Genomic DNA, 19,707 nt, shown 5'->3' with positions numbered 1-19,707 from the left:
ACCCGATAACTACACCAGCAAGCTCGATCGCAACATAGCCGATCGCAAACGAATCAGCAGCTCAGTCACAAGGGATTCCACGAAGTAGATCTAGCATCCATAAGGTGCCATTGGTGGTATGGCATTGTGGCCTTCAGCGTCTTGGCAAAACGTTACGCAGGACTCTCTCTCTACTCCAGGGGGAAGGGGAAGACCGCATGCATGACTTGAATCCGGGAGCAAAACCACATGCGCAACTCGTTCCTTTGCATTGAAGGATATCTGCGGTACAATGAATTCCCACAAAACTTGGACCCTGACGGTACCTCGGATGGTGCAATGAACAAACACGATGGAGTCGCCATCCCTTTCCCTATATCGTCGATTCGCTGAATTATTACATGTGACAGGCTGACAAGGGGATGCTCCTTACCACCAAGGACGCCTAGGTCCTGGAAATTAGTATGCCAACACCTCTATCAGGCAGAATCTTGCGAGGCCAAGAGAGATTGAAGATATCATTAGAAGTGCCAGTGGATGGCTCTATATCAATGGATGGGGAAGTTGAAGCCAAGGACATCTAGTTTGACTGACAAATTGATTCATGCGATCTAAAAGTATTTGTCAAACCGTTGGCTTAAGTGTGAGACGGCGAAGACTAAATAAGAGTTGGTTCACAAGGAAAGAAGGGCTTTGGCCTTTGGAACAAACTTGATCAAGGTGTAAATATCGGTACCAGTGATTCTCTAACATTTGGCTGGTACTATATTTGCAAGGGTGGTCTCCAGATGATAAATCAACGCTGGGGGACGCCTTATGAGGCAAAGTGAGCATACTCCTTGTTGAATGCTCTCCCTATCACCATTCTCCTGATCTCCGATGTACCGGCTCCGATTTCGTAGAGTTTGGCACTGGAAGGGAATGTTAGTCTTATTGGGCTTCAAGCACTTTCGGAGGCGGTTGATAACTTACTCTCGCAGTAGCCTCGAAGCCGGCATTTCCTCCACGTAACCCATTCCGCCCAGGAGCTGAATGCAGTCCAGAGTACATTCTGTGGCCCGTTCGGCAGCGTACAGGATCGCGCCAGCACAGTCTTGCGTCTTGATGATACCTTCTTCGTCCACCGCCCGGGCCGTGTTGTACGTGTAGGCCTTGGAAGCTTGCATCTTCGTGTACATGTCGGCCAGCTTTCCTGCACGAACTGATTGTGCGCAATGGGGGAGCCGAACTGCTTTCTCTGATGCGAGAAGGGCAATGCAACGTCCAATGCCGCCTGCATGATGCCTAGGGGACCAGCGCTGAGGACCAAGCGCTCTAGATCGAGCCCTTCCATGAGCACGCGCACGCCGCCGTTCACCTGGCCGAGGACGTTCTCGCTAGGCACGAAGACGTCGCTGAAGGCCAGCTCGCCCGTGTTACTACCGCGCATACCCATCTTGTCGAGCTTCCGCGCGCAGCTGAAGCCTTCAGACTTGGTCTCGACCAGAAAGGCCGTGATGCCCTTGGAGGCCTTCTCGGGTTCTGTTTTCGCATAGACCACAATAACGTCGGCGTCGGGCCCGTTGGTGATCCACATCTTGGTGCCGTTCAACAGATAGCCGCCGTCGACGGGCTTGGCCGTGGTCCGCATGCTCACGACGTCGCTGCCCGCGCCCGACTCGGACATGGCGAGGGCGCCAATGCTGGTGCCGGCGACCAAACCGGGCAGGTACTTTTTCTTCTGGTCGGCGCTGCCGTTGAGCGAGATTTGGTTCACGCAGAGCTGCGAGTGGGCCGCATAGCTCAGGCCAATGGACCCGCTCGCTCGTGACATCTCCTCCATGACCACACAGTGAGCCTGATAGCCCATGGCCAAGCCTCCGTACTCCTCGTCGGCCGTCATACCGAGGAACCCGGCCTCGCCTAGCTTGGGCCACATCTCGTTGGGGAAGGCATTGCTCTTGTCTGTGTGAGCAGCCACTTCCTCGGATATCTCACGGCGGGTGAACTCCTGCACCCGCTCTCTCAGCTCTGTCAAGTCGGCCGGCGAGGGCGCCTCGAAGCCCTGGGGATGCTTTGAAGATGAGGCATGGCGGATGCTATGTATTGTGGTGGGTGCGAATTGTCTGCTCTTGGATGAGAGCGCACGGCTCACGGGTCGCGCCAGTGTCTTGAAACTCCTCATCTTGGACGTTTTGCTTGTGAAGAAAAGTGGTGGATTGTGAACGAATGGGATGGGCTGAATGTCGTGGTCCTCAAGAATGTTGCACTGCTCGTGTGTTGTCCCCCTCGGGAACTCAGGCACTGCGTCCTCGGTACAGCCATCAGCTATGCCGAGCGGCTTGGTGCGGCAATCTTCGGCTCCACGTCACTTGAGCTTCCCCTTCTCGCGATTGGAATCTGGGGACTAGCTCTTTCTCCAGCTAATACCCCAGAATTCCTCCAGATCTGCACTTCTTTGCAATAACTCAGTCTTTGAGAATTGCTTGTTTGCATACTCAGTAACCACTGCTTCTCTCTGCCATTGACGCAAGATGCCGTTAGCAAGATCTCCAAGAGACATATTCGGTGCAGGGCGTCAATTGGTCCGGTCGTATCGCCATGTCGTTCCCCGCCATAGTCTGTTTCGCCGGACGACCCCATCATTATCATCGTGTCGCGCCGTGTCTTCATATGCCGCACCTCACCAAGCAAACGCCATATCCGTGATACCAACCAATGTGGATGCGACCTCGGAGGAGTTCCTGGAGAACGAGCGCGCGATGGGCGAGGCCATGGCCAGACTGGAGAAGCTCACGCGGGCCGCCCAGCAGGGTGGCTCCGCGAAGGCCAAAGAGAAGCATCTCGCGAGGAAGAAGCTGCTTCCGCGAGATCGAGTCACGGCGCTGATAGACCCCGGCTCCACATTCATGGAGCTGTCGCCGCTGGCGGGTCACGAACTTTATCCTGAGGCCGAGGTCCCTGCCGGAGGCATCATTACTGGGATCGGCGTCGTCGAGGGCGTAACGTGTATGATCGTTGCCAATGACAGCACGGTCAAGGGAGGCACATACTATCCGATCACAGTTAAGAAGCATCTCAGGGCACAAGCTATCGCCCAGGAGAATAACCTCCCGTGAGTGGCCATACGAACGTACAGGCGGACCTTGACTAACATACCAAAATAGATGTATATACCTTGTCGACTCCGGAGGCGCGAATTTGCCCCACCAATCCGACGTCTTCCCGGATCGCGAGCATTTCGGTCGCATATTCTACAACCAAGCACGCATGAGCGCCCAAGGGATCCCTCAGATCTCGGTAGTCATGGGACTGTGCACTGCCGGTGGTGCTTACGTTCCGGCGATGAGTGATGAGAACATCATTGTGGAGAAACAAGGCCACATTTTCTTGGCTGGACCACCGCTCGTGAAGGCTGCTACAGGCGAGGAAGTGTCTGCAGAGGAGCTGGGTGGAGGAGAAATGCACACCACCGTATCAGGGGTCTCGGACTATCTCGCTGTTGACGACGCGCACGCCATCGTACTCGCACGCAGATCCATCAGCAACCTGAACTGGCCGGACAAGGCTGCGCCCCCCCGCCGCCTCATTTTCCGAACCCCTCTACCCAGAATCAGAGCTCCTCGGCATTGCGTCTACGAACCTGCGGAAACCACTGCCGATACATGAGGTCATTGCTCGTATCGTGGATGGCTCGCATTTCTCCGAGTTCAAGCGTGACTACGGCTCCACCCTCGTGACGGGGTTCGGGAGTATCTACGGGCAGCGCGTGGGAATCGTCGCGAACAATGGCATTCTGTTTGCCACCTCGGCACAGAAGGGCGCCCACTTCATCGAAATCTGTGCGCAGCGAGGCATTCCGTTGGTTTTCCTCCAAAATATCAGTGGCTTCATGGTCGGCAAGGAGGCCGAACGCGACGGTATTGCCAAGCACGGCGCGAAGCTAGTAACGGCCGTCTCGTGTGCCGATGTACCCAAGTTCACCGTCGTCGTAGGCGGCAGTTACGGTGCCGGAAACTACGGAATGTGCGGGCGTGCTTACAGCCCACGGTTCCTGTGGATGTGGCCCAACGCTCGCATCGGAGTCATGGGCGGTGAGCAGCTCTCCAAGGTCATGGAGACGGTGGGACAGAAGTCGGACCCGGAACTGAGAGACCGCATCGAGCGCGAGAGCGATTCTGTCTATTCATCGGCGAGACTTTGGGTAAGTACTTGGGCGCCAAAAGCTCTTACATACCTCGGACCCAACACATGTTTGCTAACACCATGATAGGATGATGGTGTTATCCCCCCGCAGCACACCCGGCGGTATCTTGGTCTAGGACTTAGAGCAGCACTGTCAGGTAAGAACGAGGTAAAGCACGGCCAGACAAGATTTGGAGTTTTCCGAATGTAGAGAGGTATCATATAAATGAGGTGCGTGTAGAAGGCAAGAAAAGGAATTGCCAGTAGCTGGATATCTAGCCGAATCTATGGTAAAACTCGTTCAAACTTTACCTAACCGAGTTTTCGGGTTTCAGAACAGTTCCACGCGGGCTGTGAAGCCATTCACAGGACTCGGGATAATGATGGCGCAGTGGTTGTAGCACGTAGACGGTGGTGGTCAGACCAAGTTATATGGAGGGGCTATGATGTCAGGTCTTTCCGTATGGCGTGAGTAATCAATGATAGTACTCCGGAGGCCGTGGATGCCGTCATGCGTACACCCGATGGAACGGATGTGCATGACTCGTAGCAGTAGTCAGTACATAGTATCTTGGGCTGAGGGAGGCTAGGCTGGACATATTCTGCTCACTTTCTTTATCCTCCCTCTGCCGGTCGAGAACTCGAGCCAATCAAGGCTGCAGCAGCGAGTTGGCTGGTCCGTGCCATGACGTAGAGGGGGCAATCCCGCTTTCCCAAGTCGATCCTGCTAGCCTGTAGCCTGGTATACTCTGTACTAATATCAACGGACGACCTGGCCCTTACTCCACCAACAAGGGGAGGTGCTGGACCGACATAGCACGATTGAAAGACAAGACAGAGAGACAGGAACCCCAAGACGAGGCACCAACGGCCATCACCCTTCCCTTCTTCATGGCTATTGTCGCCGTCCCATTATTCTTTGCTCTCGACAGTATCTTTTAAACCCCTACTCTTGACCCTCCGCTGCTTGTTGCGTCGTGTCGTGCCGCTCAAAACACCCAGACCATGTCTGATGCCGGGGACAGGTGAGTACATATTCATTTGCCTCGCTGCCGCCCGCCTAGTCGTGTCAACCCAGGTTTGCGCACCGCACGTCAGATGCGAGAACCTTATCACGTTGGTTTCCCGATCGGTGGCGCACAAATCCTCTGATCTCTGTGCGTTCGTTTTTGGCTTGCCGCCCGTTTGAGTTCATGCCCGCCGCTCAAGTCTCAAGCCTACATGTACTTAGACTACTGGCCCAGAATAACCCAAATCTCGGGCGGAGTGTCTTGCGGCCCTTGCCAAGCGAGCCCCAGAGCTAATTCATGCATACGTGGTAAACAGCCAACATAAGCGCTCGCGCTCCTCTGCTCTGAACTTGCTGCGTCGCAAAGACAAAGACAGTCGCTCGGCAGTAGGCGACGACGAAACCCCCTCCGAGGACCCCTCACATTTCGCATCCGGCCTCACCTCCCGACCGACTACCGCCCAGTCACCCATCGGCAGCCCCTCAAAGGGCCACTCTTCCAAGATGTCTCTCGGTCGGGCGCCGTCCCAGTCGCAGCACCATCAGCAGCAGCAGCCGCCACAGGCAGCTCCTAGCGCCTCGGTAGCCCCTTCGCGCAACAGTCTTTCGGCGGGCGATCGTACATCGACCATCGAACAATCCGTACGCAAATTCCGCATCGTCGAGGCCTTACGAAGTGGCAATACTGCTGCCATATCGAAAGCCATCCGCGAAACCTCCGAGAATGCAAACCGGGCGAGCATCTCCTCGGTGAATGCTGCGAGTATAGGGCCTCTTGAGGACACCACCGTGCTGCATCTCGCCATACAGTGCGCCGAGGGCGACGTCATCGACTATGTTCTTTCAGACGGTGCCGGCCTGATTGATATCAATGCTCGGGATAAGGACGGAAACCTGCCCCTACACATCGCTGCTACTCAGGGCCGTGCGACAGTGGTACGCACACTTTTGGAGCAGAAAGACATCAATGACGCTATCGCAAACAACCAGGGCAAGTTGCCGCTCGACGTGGCTCGCAACCCCGACATCTTCCAGATGCTACAACTCTCTAGGACACTTTTCGTGCAGGACAAGGTTAAGCAGGTTCAAGAGTTGGTGAGAAGTGGGCAATATGATACTCTAGGCCAAGTTTTGGAGGAGCCCCGCGTAAAAACCATTTTGGATATCAACAGCATCGAGCTTCCCTCCGATCCGACCACTGTGCAAGCCGGAGGCACACTGCTTCATGAAGCCGCCCGTAAAAAGGATGTGAAGCTTATCCAGGCTCTCTTGCTTCACGGTGCCGACCCATTCCAGCGTGATCGCAAAGGAAAGCTTCCGCAGGATATGACAAAAGACGATGTCACGAGGGCTATGCTCAAGAAATCTCCTGCCGCGGTGGCTGCTCAGCGTGGCATCCAGGAAAAGGCCGTGCTGGGTCATGTCGCTTCTCAAGGAGGAGCCGCTCCTGCCGCCCCTGATGCTCTGGGAAGCCGAGATCCTACCATGAAAGGATACCTCAAGAAATGGACGAATTACCGAAAAGGCTACCAGTTGCGTTGGTTCGTGCTCGAGAACGGCGTTCTGAGCTATTACAAGCACCAAGACGATGCTGAAAATGCATGCCGCGGTGCCATTAGCATGCGGATTGCAAAACTTCACATGAGCCCCGATGAGAAGACCAAATTCGAGATCATTGGCAAGTCTTCTGTCAAATACACCTTGAAAGCAAACCACGAGGTGGAGGCGAAACGATGGTTCTGGGCGTTGAACAACGCCATACAGTGGATGAAGGATCAGGCGAAGGAGGAGGTAAAGCAGAAGGCCCAAAAAGATGAATTCCTCCGACAGGCCAAAGACCAACTCACGACTACCAGGTCGGCGGATCCCTCCATTTTGGAGCCTGCTCATAGCGATGCTGGTGCCAGCATGGCCGACAGAAGCAGTGTTCAGCTGTCCCGCATGCCATCGGCGGCCAAGGCGTCTGCTTCGCGTGTTGGAGTATCCCGGGCCAGCACTACAGGCAGTGTAGATGACGAATTCGCTGACGCCGCGGGAGACGACATGTCCAAGGCTCCAAGTCACGGGGGCATGGGTAACCATGGCGAGTACGACGAAGATGATGATGAGGAATCGAGCGGCGGCGGCGAGAGACCTACCGCTACTAAGGATGCGTTCAACATCACTGCCCAATCGGCCAAATTACAGCTCGATACTCTCGCCCAGGTCAGCTCTGCATTGATTGCAGAGGCGAACCGCAGTCCGGACATGTTGATTGGGGACCCCAAAGCTGCGCAAGCCCTCACTGCGTATGATGCGGCCATCAAGAGCCTCAAGGGACTTATGGGGGATCTCTTGAGGATCTCAAAAGACCGCGATGCTCACTGGCAGTACCGGCTGGATCAAGAAATCGAGATGCGACAAATGTGGGAGGAGAGCATGGCTAAGGTTGCCAAGGAGCAGGAGGAGCTCGAGGAGCGGGTTGGAAAAGCGGAGCTGAAGCACAAGATGACCAAGAGGGCTTTGCGCGAAGTGATGGAAGGCAGCAATCATAACAGCCGTCCTGTCAGTAGTCACAGTGCCATAGCCCCGGTGGTTGAGGCGGTTCCTATCGCCGAGGAGGACGAGTCTACTGAGCCCGCCAAGCCGGACACCCTTGCTGCACCTGTTTCGGTTGCTGCGCCTTTGAAGACGCCGCCACTGATGCACAGACGACCTACCGCTCTGTCGCAAGTCGTGGACATCTCTGATGACTCGGAGTCAGAACAGGAGGAGTTCTTCGATGCAGTAGACGCCGGAGAAGTGGACGTTGAGCCAATGCCAGCCTCCGAGGTTTCGCAGCTTGACAGCAAGCATGAGGTTGTTGTGTCTGGAGGGCTGGATATCACCAGCTCCTACAAAGGTTACGAGAACGGTATACGAAAACGTCTCAAGATCGATGCAGACAACAGGCCGAAGATTTCTCTATGGGTAAGTGTCGCTAATATCTGCAGTATCGACTGACTGGCTAACTGATGTGCAATCTAGGGCATACTTAAATCCATGATCGGCAAGGATATGACCAAGATGACGCTCCCTGTTACATTCAACGAACCGACCTCCATGCTCTACAGAGCTGCTGAAGATATGGAGTATGCTGAACTCCTGGATCTCGCAGCAGAGCGCACGGAATCGGTCGAGCGGATGCTGTACGTTGCTGCGTTCGCTGCCAGTGAGTTTGCCTCGACTATTGGCAGAGTGGCAAAGCCTTTCAACCCACTCTTGGCCGAGACTTTCGAGTACGTACGACCAGACAAGGGCTATCGGTTCTTCACCGAGCAGATTAGCCATCATCCTCCGATCGGAGCCGTGCATGCCGAGTCTGCCAACTGGAGTTACTGGGGTGAGTCCAACGTTAAGTCCAAGTTTTACGGAAAGTCCTTCGACATCAACCATTTGGGTACGTGGTTTGTGAAGCTGCAGCCCAAATCGGGCGGTAAAGCGGACTACTACTCATGGAAGAAGCCCAACTCGGCTGTCGTCGGTATTATTACGGGTAGCCCTACCGTCGACAACTACGGTCCTGTGGAGATCAAGAACTGGACAACGGGCGAAGTGTGCCACCTTGATTTCAAGCAACGTGGATGGAAGGCTTCAAGCGCGTACCAAGTTGCCGGTAAGATCGTCGGGCAAGACGGCCGTGTACGTGTCAGCATCGGCGGACATTGGAACTCCAAGATTTACGCTCGCTACACGCCGGGCTTCGAGGCGACGGTAGAAGAGCCGGCCGATGGTGGAGCCGCCATCCGAGGAAGCATCAGCGACACGAGCAAAGCCTTCCTCGTCTGGCAAGCCAACGAACGACCACAGGGCATCCCCTTCAACCTCACCCCCTTCGTTTTGACCTTCAACAACCTCGATGACAACCTGCGCAAATACATCGCAACAACCGACTCACGCTACCGGCCAGACCAAAGGGCCATGGAAGATGGCGATTACGACAACGCTGCTACGGAAAAGGAAAGGCTCGAAGACGAACAGCGTCTGCGCCGGAAGACGCGCGAGGAGCACGGAGAGGCTTACAGCTCACCCTGGTTTACGCGAGCCACGTGCGATATCACGGGCGAGTCGTACTGGAAGTTCAATGGAAAGTACTGGCAGCAGAGAGAGAAATTCGGAGAAGGGGATGAGCACGCGTGGGACAAGCTCGAGCCCTTGTTCGTCAAACAAGCGGAAGTCCTCGAGCATGCGGAAAAGTCATGATGGGTGGGATCGGACGAAGTTGGGGGACTCGGTCGCCGGTGCGCGCGTTTCCCGAGCACGGGAGGGTAAGGGCAGGAAAGGAAAAGGAGAAAGAAAGAAAAACCTAAGTACACATAGAACCACTAGGAACCTACATCGGGAGAGTGCTGACGGGAAGGGTTTGTATGAGCCTTGTGTATATATCCTATACGAAGAGACATTTCTCGTTTCAACAACGGCCAAGACAGCACCCAGTTGGCAATGATGGACAATTCAGCCGCGGGCGCCTTATGGGCTACCTTGGCGCACTGGGCCTGCTTCTTTTCTTGGCAGTTTTCTGCGCATGTACCCGCGAAGTCTCTTGAGGTTCCTCCATTTGCAACTGCCTTCTTTCTCGCTTGCTTGGGCCCGAAGAAAAGGCGCCAGGCCCCTGGCCGCATAATTGCACAGCAATCTCACCTCTCACCTGCCCTTTGTGTTCGTTGTTACTTCGATTTCCCCGTCGTCCTGCGGGGAAACAGTTGTCCCCTCGACCGGCGAATTCGCAATTGTGCGGGTTGGTCATACAAACCGAGTCCGAGGCCGGTCAGGCTTGGCTGGATGGGGGGACTATGGGACACGCAATGGCCATGGCTTGGCCTCGATCCTCAAGGTGGGGGGTGACTCGGGCTGCATGCATGTATGTACTGGCCAGAGATTAGACATTGGTCTATCCTTACGATCGAAGGCAGAAGGGTCGGTCAGGGTGATGGGAAGGCCCTGAGTAGGGGAGATCTACGCAGACAGCCAGCCTCATGTATGGATGCAGATTCAGAGGCTTCTCGGCCGCCATTTACTTTTTTCGAATTTACCTTGCATGCATATCTACTCGCAGACTACCAGGAGCCCATATCATGCTCCTATTTCCAGAAAAGTGCCTACCCGCTTGTTCATGAACGACCTAACTCGGGGTCTGACGGGCACTCCTTGGACCAGCCAGGTACGCCGTATATGAAACTGACAAATACATTGCATGCATGCCACGGGTACGAGTCCTCGCTTCCGACTTTGATTGGTCATCCGAGGGCAGCGGGAGGAACAACTAACTCCCTAGGTTCCAAGCAAAATGGAGTGATTACCTAAATGGAGGTGAGTTCACCCGGGAAGAAAGATGTGCATCTTTGTCATCAACATAGCGCCAACCAGTTGTTGTTTTGGTGCCACGGGACGGAATCCGAGAAGCAAGGCATGGCAATGGAATGAGCTACGAGAGAAAGTGTCTTGCCTCGCGCAAAATCCACTGCATAGCTCTTCTTGATGACATGGCTTGCTTTTCCACGGCATAATCAGATATTAAGAATGAAACGGGGAAAGCATTGCTGACCTTGCAGCAGCAGCAACAGCAGCAGCAATACCCGCCTGCTTTACGACCATGGTGTGTGTCACAAAACGGTAGCCGTACACCAGGGAGGGATCCTGCTTCCTGTCAGCTTCCCAGGATAGGGAAAACATCCATATATGAGCTGCTTCGCTTTTGGCCACCCTCGTTACTCGGAAGCGGTGCGAAATACCGGTGGCGTGCCGCTTCCGACCAATTCGATTCCTTCCTGTATGTATATGACGGCATCGATCCTAATACGTCTGTCTTGCGGCCGAGGAGCTGAGGAGCTGAGTAGCTGAGTGGTGTAACACCAGCCTCCCAGCCCTTTGGATCGAAACGAGATGTCAAATATCTGCCAAGACGGGGTAGTTCATCGGGTAGTGGTAGTGAAATGAACCTCACTTTTCCTGAACAGTGACTTGCCGCCGCCAAGCTTTTCTTGGCCTCCATCCATCATCTTTCCATCTCACTGCCGCTGAGCTGACCTGCATCTACCCATCTCTCCTTCGCGTACACCCGCACTTTCGCAGAATCCCGAAGGAGTAATCGCAACGGCGGGGTTTCTCGGGTGTCAGCACCGCCCCCGCGCGTGTGGGAGAGATATGCCAGCATGGGAGCGCCCAAGTCGGTCAGCATACGTATGTATTGCATGCAGTACATACCATCCACCCGTCCTGGTGCTACCCAGGAGGATGGGGAGAGGGAGGAGGGGAGGAGGCGACGAAGGAACGGTCTTGCGTCAACCCTACATGGTAAAACTGGGAGGAGAAGAAGTGCAGCAAAAGTTCACATGGCGATTGTACCATCAGCACTCACAATCAAATAAGCTTGCCAAGTTCTTTTTAGAAAGCGTTCTGGGCCCGAGGGGTTAATGCTGCCAAGAAACCTTCCCCAGTCCCTTTTCTTCATTGGCTCAGCTGTCAACCGAATTGCATTACACCTGTCCGTACCTCTTTCTCCTCCTCCCTATTGAATCTGCCAGATGGACGATGACGAGATGAGGCGAGATTCGCCCCAAGACGTAAGAAAACATGTCTCAAAAGCGAGGCTTAGGATCAAGGCTCCCTCAACAAGAAACGTATGTGCACATATGCGTGCATACCGCTTACAGATGTATTTTTCGCAAATGCGGCCTGCCTGCCTACCTAGCTGCCTGCCAGAGGACACACGCAAAGGAGGGATAAGCGTTGTCCTTTCGAGGTACTTGTAGTAAGCACGCCATTCTCCCAATCATGGATGGTTATGGTATGCAAAGGGAGATGATCTTCAGAGCTAGTCAGGGGGAGCCGAGTTCATTGGTTTGTAATTTGTAATATTCAAGGTCTCGTTGAGTCGTTGATGTACAGCGTAAGACACCTATCGTGTCTTATCTCCTATGTAAAGGCCGCAAAGAGGCCAAGATGATATATCCGCCAGCGCCTGATGCTGATATGCACAATACACTCCGTTTGTTGAAGGTCGAGTTAAGCACCGTAGAATGCAATGAATTCGGAGACGCATGGCATATTTCCGTCAACCCGACTGGAATCTATGACCTGCTTTTTGCCTTTGATCGAAAGGTAGGCCCCCCTTTGATGGAGGGTAATCTGGGTTGCCCTCCAACTTCTTGTGTGAATAGAGATCCGTGTCCAGTAAACGCCCATTGCCTTCCCAAGAAACCCCCTGTGACCCAGCACGTAAAGTGACGTAATCCGTTACCGTATCTATAATTTGCCATCCGGTATATCCCGTCTGCGTCATGAACGGAGTGATTCCATGTTGTAACCCGAGTATATCATCGGATCACCGACTCCGAGCATTACTTCGGGGTTCGGACACGACAGCATATGGGGCTTGATGGTGCCGAATTCCGATTCCACCAGGCCCTGGCTGAGCATCATCTCGGCCATGTCGACGTTCATGTTTTGTATGTATTGCGGCGGCATATCCATCGAGGAAGGTCGCGCCATGTTCCACGACGGGTATGAAGTCGGTCCTGAAGGTGATTGCACGGGGAACATGGCGGCGGCTGGGTCGAAATCCGTAGTAGCCACAGTATTCGGGTCGAAGTCGTTGTAAGATGTGAAGCTTTGTGGCGAAAGGGTCTGGACGTTGTTGCGCCCGCTCATCAACACTTTGCGGTAGTCCTGCTCAAAATCGGAGTGGTCTAGCTCAGAAGAGCTGGCCCGGTCGGTGCGATTGCCTGTTGAGCCAGCCTCGGATTTCACCTCCACTGATGCTTGCGATTCCCTCTCCTTCTGTTGGACTTCTAGCTCGGCTGCCAATTTGGCTAGGCCGGCTTCGTCCTCGGGGAAGACCGAGTGAGGAGGTAGGTCCGCATCGGCGTTGGGACGAATGCACCCCAATTTTGTCGCAATGTCGTGAATAACAGGCTGACCTCTGTCATTGAACTCGGGCTCGCCCAAATCCCATTGCTGGCTACTCCGGACCATGGCGTAAAGTTTGTGCACAGTTGCAATCAGTGCGAATTGAGTATTCTCTAACACCTCGGCATATCTGATGCGAATTTGTTAGCAATTAATTCCCTCTTCGACATCTCCAATGCCAATGAGTTTGTTGGGTGCGAGACTCACCCCCTGGGTAGTTGTTTGTATTCCGTCTTCTTGCGTGTTCCAGCTGTGCATACTAGACCGTCATCCTTACACCTCTTACAGGGGAACTCGCCGTCGCACTTGGTTTTCTTCATCCGACAGCGTTCGCAAGCCTTCCAGACCCGCTTGTGTCGGTCCATCCCGGAGCCGCTATGCGGCGATAAGGGCGAGTGCTCATGGACTGGGGATTGGGTGGCGGCATGGGTATTTGAACGTTTCGCATTGCGGTGTGCCGGCTTGGTGACTTTGGAGCTGGTGGTGTGTCTTCTCGCGCTGCTAGAGCCGGAGGAGCTAGTGGAGATCTTTAAACTGCTGTCCTCCATTGGAGGCGTCGGCATCCCTCTTTCCATTTTTGGCGATGCTGACTGGGTGGACTTAAAATCGTGGAAGTCTTGGCGGGGTGACCTTTTGGGGGCGTGTAAGTGCGCAAGTGCGTCTTAAGTCCGTTCGGGAAGGTATGCGGTGGTGGTGAAGTCCCAAAGCTAAAGCTAGAAGTAGGACAGGACAGCCAAACTCTTAGATTGACGGAAAGACTAAAAAAGCGAAGAGGAGAGAAAGGTTGAGAAAGAACCGGAAGAAGGGGTAGGGCAGGCAGCTGGTTGATATGCAACCTAAACGTTTGTTTAGAAAAGCCCGTTGGGAAGATGTAAAAATATGTAGTTGGATTAATAATAGACCCAGCAACTGCAAGCACACTAAGACGTGATGATTATGTGATGCGGTGCACTCGAAAAGTCCGTTCCCCTTTGCTTTGCACAAGTAGGTACCTCCTAGTAGTAGACCAGGGACGGGACTGGCTGACCATCAAATATCCAGAATGGATCAACTGGGAATAACGAGGATGTGATGAGTATGTACGTGTAAGAGAGTCGAGGGTGTGGGTGGGTTTTCCTGCTAGGTAGCTCAAAGCCGATTCGAATGGGCTGGTTATGTCCGAGGCGCGGGTCGAATCTTTTTATCGCTGACAGAGAGAGACAGGATGTTCGCTCTTAAGTCTCCGAGCGAGGGTGTACATAAAATATCGAAGAAAAAAGAAATCCACTCTCCGCCGCAGTACGGAGCCCGTTCTGGCAACAGATCCTTGCTGCCAACTTGCGATAATATGTCAAGATCTGATGCTGCGAGTACACTCGGGGTGCCGCCCTCAAGATCGTCGTCTTGCAGTGTAATCACTAAGAGATGCTGATGACGCCCAGGACTCGGCTGGCGGTGGGCAAGCCTCGTCGAGCAAGAAGTAAGCGGCGTGTATAAGTAAGGTATGTAAGATGTGATTATCAGAGCCGTCTCTCGCTACCGTGACGGAACAAGATAGGGGATTCGGGAAGGTTTGGGTGGAGTGGTTGAGTGACAGAGTCTAGTAGTAATAGGCTACGATTCCGGCAGGACACTCGGGAGGAAGTGTTTTGTCATGGCGTTTCCATCATCTTATATTCGGCACATGTCGACGTGTCTAGCGTGGCTTTGATTGATGCCAATGCCATGACGATGCATACTTGTGAGTACGTATGTCTGTAGGGCCTGGCCTTGGGTATACTTGGTTGTTTGCGGTAGCAGTCGTGGTAAAGAAGAAGACGACGGCCGACCGTTTACGGGTATCGTCGTGGCACCCCTGTCCGGGATGGGATGCCATTGATGTTTTTATGCTGCTTCCATGTTGAGATATGCAAGTACGTCCTCGGTACGAACAGTGACCTGCCATGATCTCCATCTGGTCTGGAGGGATCCAACACTACTGTACAAGGGACGCAGCCGTATCCCTGCTTGTGAGTAAGCCTTGCTTGCAGGGAGCAGGGCCACAGGGGAAGTATGTATCTGCCAGCTTGTAGAGCCCGAAACAACGAATCCCATCGGGGTTCAATGGGTGGTTGTGGTAGCAGCAGTCGTGGGACAGCTCGCGCTTGCGCTGCGCTGTACAATCGGTGTACGGGTATCGGTCGAGTCCAAACACCGATGTAAGAAGCGGCCAAAGATCCATCCAATGCATGGCTTGCAACTGATTGGTTGCTCTCCAAGTCAGCAGGCATTAAAACGGTAGGGGTGCTAGTCTTCGTCCCAGCCCCAGCAGCCAGCAGTGGTAGGTGGTTATTAGGCCGTCAGTTATTCACGGAGAACACAAACTTAACTCCATTGACTGCATAGCCCAGTGCCTCGCCAGGGACTAAGTCTTGCGGTAAGTCGCTGCCTAGCACTCTCTGCCTAGCAGAGAAGCCGACGAGGCCTTTGGTGGCAGCGAGGATTCGCAGCTTAGGTGACGACATGATGTACAATAGTCGGCAGCAAGCGTTCTTGACGCTCCACTGATGCAAGGTTTGGTAAGACCGGAGGAACTGAGGAGGCAGGAGCAGGAGGCCTGGCAGGAGGCATAGTCAACGAGGTACCTAAAAGATATGCATTGGATTGAATTGGGAAGTGGGGTGGAGTGGTGGTGGTGGGTGACGGTCCAAAGTCAATAAGGAAATAGCTTCGTGACGGTTACTTACGCCTTCCTATCAACATGGTGCGGCCGCACAGCATCACAAATCTTCATCTGCCGCCCATCAACTACTGTGATATATACAGCCACGAGCATCTTCCTCTCCCCGTTGTACGTGGTATGTGAAGAACGTCTGACACGCGTGGGAAGTGGTTACATGCCCCTGGGGCTTCACCCCACCATCAGAGAAAGGTACGGGACAGCGGTTGATATAGCTCCAGCAGTCTAGGCCACGGTTGATCGGCTCGATTGATGCTCGTACGAGTCAAGCCAGTGATGTCTGTGACCGGTTTCCTGGCTTGAGTGGTGACCGAATGAATATCCGCCCCGTTTCCAGAAACTCAATCACGCATCGTATTCCTGTGACTGGATACATATATGTAGTGAGTACATTTCCTGCCCGAAAGCACCCCTTGTCTTGGCCCTCGAGTATTTCCAAGAGAGCAGGGCTCGGCAATGGGACTATTTGTCAATAGAGTTGGCTCCTCACTTCGGGCTTCTTAGTTCTTACCAACACGATGGTGGGGGGCTGAGGCTAGCCAGACTAGAAGAGCGGAAGCTGTTCCGTGCAGTCATTTCACGGTAGTTATCATTAGAACAAAACTTTCTTCTCGTCGTTGGGCGTATGACAAACCAGAAGCCATGCACCATGTCCCTGTCGTCGTCCGTACTACTAGTGGTGGAGTGTTTTACCATGCCAAATATCTCTAACTTGACCAGCTCACCATTTAGAGTTCCACTCGACTGAGTCGCCATAGGGCGTCGCGGGCGTGACAGGCGTGGGCAGCACGGCCACCAAGTAATATGAAAAGGAGCCAAAATAGCAACAATCAAACAAACACTATGTGCTTGGCCTGACTGCCAATGATATCACCATCACCTCAAACAAGCATACTACTTTCGCGAAGCTCGAAATTCGAAGAAACAGCCAAAAGACGAGACTTCGCTCCAGGCGTACAAGTATAAAATCCCTTTAAGACGGCAACTATTTCCCCCAGGCATAGCTTGATTATGATTTTCAGCACTACTATACTTTGCATAACAGGCACAGACACACCTCGGCCGGCGAGACTTGGTGGGTCGGTCCTGAAATCGATCGGCCGATGGGTTGGATGGATTTTCAAAAGCCACGATTTTCTTCGATGGGGTCTTCTAGAAACAGACGGCAGGGGTCAAAGCCAAAGGCTAAGGTTACATAGGAGCGAGATGAGCGAGCAGCCCATAAATGTTCGGCGTCTACGAGCAGTTGCGAGATATCAGGGTGCGCGTCTTCATCCACGCCCGCTCCGGAACACTTTCGGTCGTCGGGGGACAGATGAAGGCTGCATAACGGAACCGGCGCGGCAAACTTTCGGACAGTACGAATGAGTTCACGACTATGCGACTCGTACGAGCAGATGACATTTGGAGTACTAATAGGTAGTAGCAGCCATGCCAGGGGTGGAGACGCCAGCTTGGTGCACACTTGATGCACCCTAGCTCAAGGGAAAGGCGTGCTTTAATTCACTCATCTGCCTACCACGCACTGACGAGGGTAGGCCCTTGTAGCGTTCCTGAGCTCTCAGCCCTGTGTTATATGGGATGGGTTTTCATGAGTGTCCCAGATGTCAGGCTCGGAAAGCAGAGGCCACAACCCTTTGGGCCTCAGCAAGCAGCCCCTTAGGCCTCAGCTGGGTGATGAGTGAGGCCCTGCATTCCTCGAAGGGGCTATAGTGTGCAATCTCGCCAATGGCCATCTGTGGAGTTATCAATCGCCGTTGCTGCATGCGAGCGTTGCCCTTTGCCCAGCCTCGTCGTACGGTCTGCAAGATCTAATCACGCCACCAAGAGCTAAAGATGCAGTGTCATCATGACTCGAAGTGTCAAAGAACAGAGCTACAGGGCGACGGACGAGGACGGACGAGATCAGTTGGGAGATGTGGGTGGTAACGCAACGCGGAAATACGGCAAATGGGAATAGTGTACCATGGAATTCAGACAGACAGCGCTACTCTGTACCACGACCCAGCTAAGCTACCCAGCTTGGTGATGGTGGTGGTGGTGGTCGGGCACGGCTTAATCTCGCGTGCCGAAGATCGTCCCGACAAAAGGCGCCTCTGACATGACGGGCTGGTAGGAGCCCCCGAACCCTTGGAACCCTGGGACCTAAGATCTTTTCGGGGATCTAAGGGGACTTCTTCAACATTGGGCAAATAGGAAACAGAGGATGAAGAGAAGAGGACCAAAATAAAAAGCCTCAGTACCATGCAGCCAGGACCCTGGGGAGTCATGCGACGACTATTAATTTTGATCCCTTATTACGGTTCGGCATGGGGGGCACAACCTTTGCATTTCCAGGGTTGTTCTCCGAATCTCCGGTCCCTTTGCTGACAATTGGACCGTGGGACGGACGGAGGACGTATTTCGGAGTTTGTTTCGCTGCTAAACGCCGTTCGGGGTGCGCGCAGGGTCTAGACGATCAAACTAGACTGATGCAGTCTAGCAGGGCAAGATAGAAGCGTCATGATCCCTGGTTTGTTCTTTCTTGCTCGCCCATAATTCCGGTCCAAATCGCGGCCGGACTGGAATTGTGCAATGCGAGCAGGCAAAACGAATGCACCCATGGCGCGCATAAAACCTGGGGGGAGTGAGGAGTACAGGACGATACAAGAGCTTTACTGCACTACCTGGTAGTGGGCGTCACTACACTTTCCTAGCTCCAAAGGCTACCGTCCGGGAAATCGAACACCACACAGGCTTCTTCCGTCTTGGGCTGTCCGCACTTACACGTCACAGTCACAAATTGAGGGCTCAATCATGCCGGGTGGCTGTGGACAAGAAGATCCCCCCCCTAAACTAAGGTTTCCCTTGCACAGAGCTTCATATATTGAGCAAGGCACTGACTGTCCCGGCAGTTTTCATCCCCCTTGAAACAAAAAGACGGGAAGAAGAGAGAGGGACTCGCGTGGGACTGGCGAGTGTGCTGTGCCGACAGCCTCACACGCGCGCTTCAGCTTGGGCCATGCTTCATGCGAAAACGCCGATGCGCTGTTGCACCACTACCACTCGGGCGCTCCAGAGGTGATTAAACATCAGCGCCCACTACCAGAGAGCAAGAGGGTCTTCCCGTCTTGGCGGGCAACATGGGAAAACAAGGCTGAAGGCGAAGAGCTGCCAACTGTGAGACGACGTACAACGTGTACCCGAGGCTGGATCCGGTCTTTATGCTGCTGACTGACTCGAATTCACCAAAAACAAAAAGCAGATGGCGGCATCTTTCCCACCACTTCCCCGTATTCACTTGCTGGCCCCCCTCCGGATTGGCAGATCGCCCATGAACCACCTTGTTTCCTACCCTGGGTCAACGCGCGAAGTCGCCGAACACTGTTCAGATCTGTAGTATACTGTCCCCAGCCTGACGTATGCCTTCCATAGTCAGTGTTACTCCCCTGTCACGACACCTTGCTGTCTTTTTTTCCTTCCCTCTTTTGCTGTCGCAACTGCCCGGTTGCCAGTCTGGTGAGTACTCCATGTCCAACCCATGTTATCCCCACAATGCGATCTCGATGAAATGATCTGTTGTTGATTACGTAGAGCAGCCCATCAGCGACGACACTTCTCCAGAACAAAAGCCTGGCACAAAGACGCACATGAATCAGATAACAGAGATCTGATCTCACTCACGGCATGAGCCGGCCAAGGGCACCTTGCTCGCTGGCGCCGCGTATGTCGAAATGCCGCAGGCGCTATCGGCCGCAGCATTTTACGAGTACACAGCGGTGACTTTGAGAGACTCCACGATGACTCGCTTTGCATTGGCAAGGGAACCAATGATAGCTGGGATGCCACCGCGCCGGAGCAAACTCCGCAGACCTGGATGGTGATCACTGTCGAATAACGTCACTGCTGCATACGTGCAGCATACGCAGCCCCGTAGGGCCAAGTCCAATTC

General features: G+C 53.8%; 4 protein-coding genes across 4 annotated transcripts; 2 read left to right on the top strand and 2 right to left on the bottom strand.

The window, feature by feature from the left end:
• Nucleotides 1-793: 793 nt before the first annotated feature.
• On the bottom strand, nt 794-2,143 carry PG998_011130 (putative isovaleryl-CoA dehydrogenase; the record flags this gene model as incomplete). Its single annotated transcript, XM_066877946.1, has 3 exons — nt 794-890; nt 952-1,171; nt 1,273-2,143. The coding sequence occupies 3 exons, from the start codon at nt 2,141-2,143 to the stop codon at nt 794-796; spliced, it is 1,188 nt and encodes a 395-aa protein (XP_066727000.1).
• A 349-nt stretch (nt 2,144-2,492) lies between these two features.
• PG998_011129 (methylcrotonoyl-CoA carboxylase beta chain) lies at nt 2,493-4,354 on the top strand (the record flags this gene model as incomplete). The annotated part of the gene is made up of 4 exons (XM_066877945.1): nt 2,493-3,073; nt 3,126-3,480; nt 3,578-4,162; nt 4,232-4,354. The coding sequence occupies 4 exons, from the start codon at nt 2,493-2,495 to the stop codon at nt 4,352-4,354; spliced, it is 1,644 nt and encodes a 547-aa protein (XP_066726999.1).
• A 794-nt stretch (nt 4,355-5,148) lies between these two features.
• PG998_011128 (oxysterol binding protein) lies at nt 5,149-9,373 on the top strand (the record flags this gene model as incomplete). Its single annotated transcript, XM_066877944.1, has 3 exons — nt 5,149-5,168; nt 5,470-8,101; nt 8,159-9,373. 3 exons carry the CDS (start codon nt 5,149-5,151, stop codon nt 9,371-9,373), a joined length of 3,867 nt encoding a protein of 1,288 aa, XP_066726998.1.
• Nucleotides 9,374-12,448: 3,075 nt separating this feature from the next.
• Nucleotides 12,449-13,653, bottom strand: PG998_011127 (uncharacterized protein; the record flags this gene model as incomplete). Its single annotated transcript, XM_066877943.1, has 2 exons — nt 12,449-13,208; nt 13,286-13,653. The coding sequence occupies 2 exons, from the start codon at nt 13,651-13,653 to the stop codon at nt 12,449-12,451; spliced, it is 1,128 nt and encodes a 375-aa protein (XP_066726997.1).
• Between the last annotated feature and the right edge of the window lie 6,054 nt (nt 13,654-19,707).

This window comes from Apiospora kogelbergensis (assembly GCF_038363985.1).
Source record: "Apiospora kogelbergensis strain CBS 113332 chromosome Unknown utg000007l_segment0_segment0, whole genome shotgun sequence".
NCBI lineage: Eukaryota > Fungi > Ascomycota > Sordariomycetes > Amphisphaeriales > Apiosporaceae > Apiospora > Apiospora kogelbergensis.
Note: the sequence above shows the minus strand (reverse complement) of the source record. Positions and strands in the feature narration are given on the sequence as shown.